Genomic DNA, 449 nt, shown 5'->3' with positions numbered 1-449 from the left:
TAGATCCTGACTCTTCATGTTGAGATCCAGAGTGGCTATGAGGGGATCCTGCGTGTGTCTGTGAGGTTCCTGAGTGCCTTTCAGTGTCACTGGAATCACTGACACTAGATCCCGTTCCTGCAGTCTTACTGGATTCTGTCCTGGTGGCTTGACCATGCCCAGACCCACTATGTCCCCTGGTGTCTCCTGACTGGCCATGACTAGTTCCCTGTCTCCCTCTAGCTATGGATCCTGACTCTCCATGTTGAGATCCAGAGTGGCTTTGAGGGGATCCTGTGTGTGTCTGTGGGGCTCCTGAGTGCCTTTCAATGTCTCTGGAATCACTGACACTAGAACCCCTTCTTGTACTCTTACTGGATTCTGTCCTGGTGGCTTGACCATGCCCAGACCCACTATGTCCCCTGGTAGCTCCTGACTGGCCATGACTAGTTCCCTGTCTCCCTCTAGCT

At 53.0% G+C, this 449-nt stretch overlaps 1 protein-coding gene across 1 annotated transcript in view; it reads right to left on the bottom strand.

Annotated features, from left to right (window-relative positions):
- Positions 1 to 449, bottom strand: part of LOC111161989 (filaggrin-2-like) — a 110024-nt gene that overhangs the window by 104632 nt on the left and 4943 nt on the right. The window contains exon 3 of the mRNA XM_022526116.1: positions 12 to 449. This exon is cut by the window's right edge and continues 2864 nt beyond it. Coding sequence (XP_022381824.1) covers positions 12 to 449 — 438 coding nt within the window. The remainder of the gene's footprint in view (positions 1 to 11) is intronic.

The sequence above is a fragment of the Enhydra lutris genome, unplaced genomic scaffold (genome assembly GCF_002288905.1).
Source record: "Enhydra lutris kenyoni isolate GAN:26980312 unplaced genomic scaffold, ASM228890v2 scaffoldscaffold88, whole genome shotgun sequence".
In the NCBI taxonomy this organism is placed as follows: Eukaryota; Metazoa; Chordata; class Mammalia; order Carnivora; family Mustelidae; genus Enhydra; species Enhydra lutris.
Note: the sequence above shows the minus strand (reverse complement) of the source record. Positions and strands in the feature narration are given on the sequence as shown.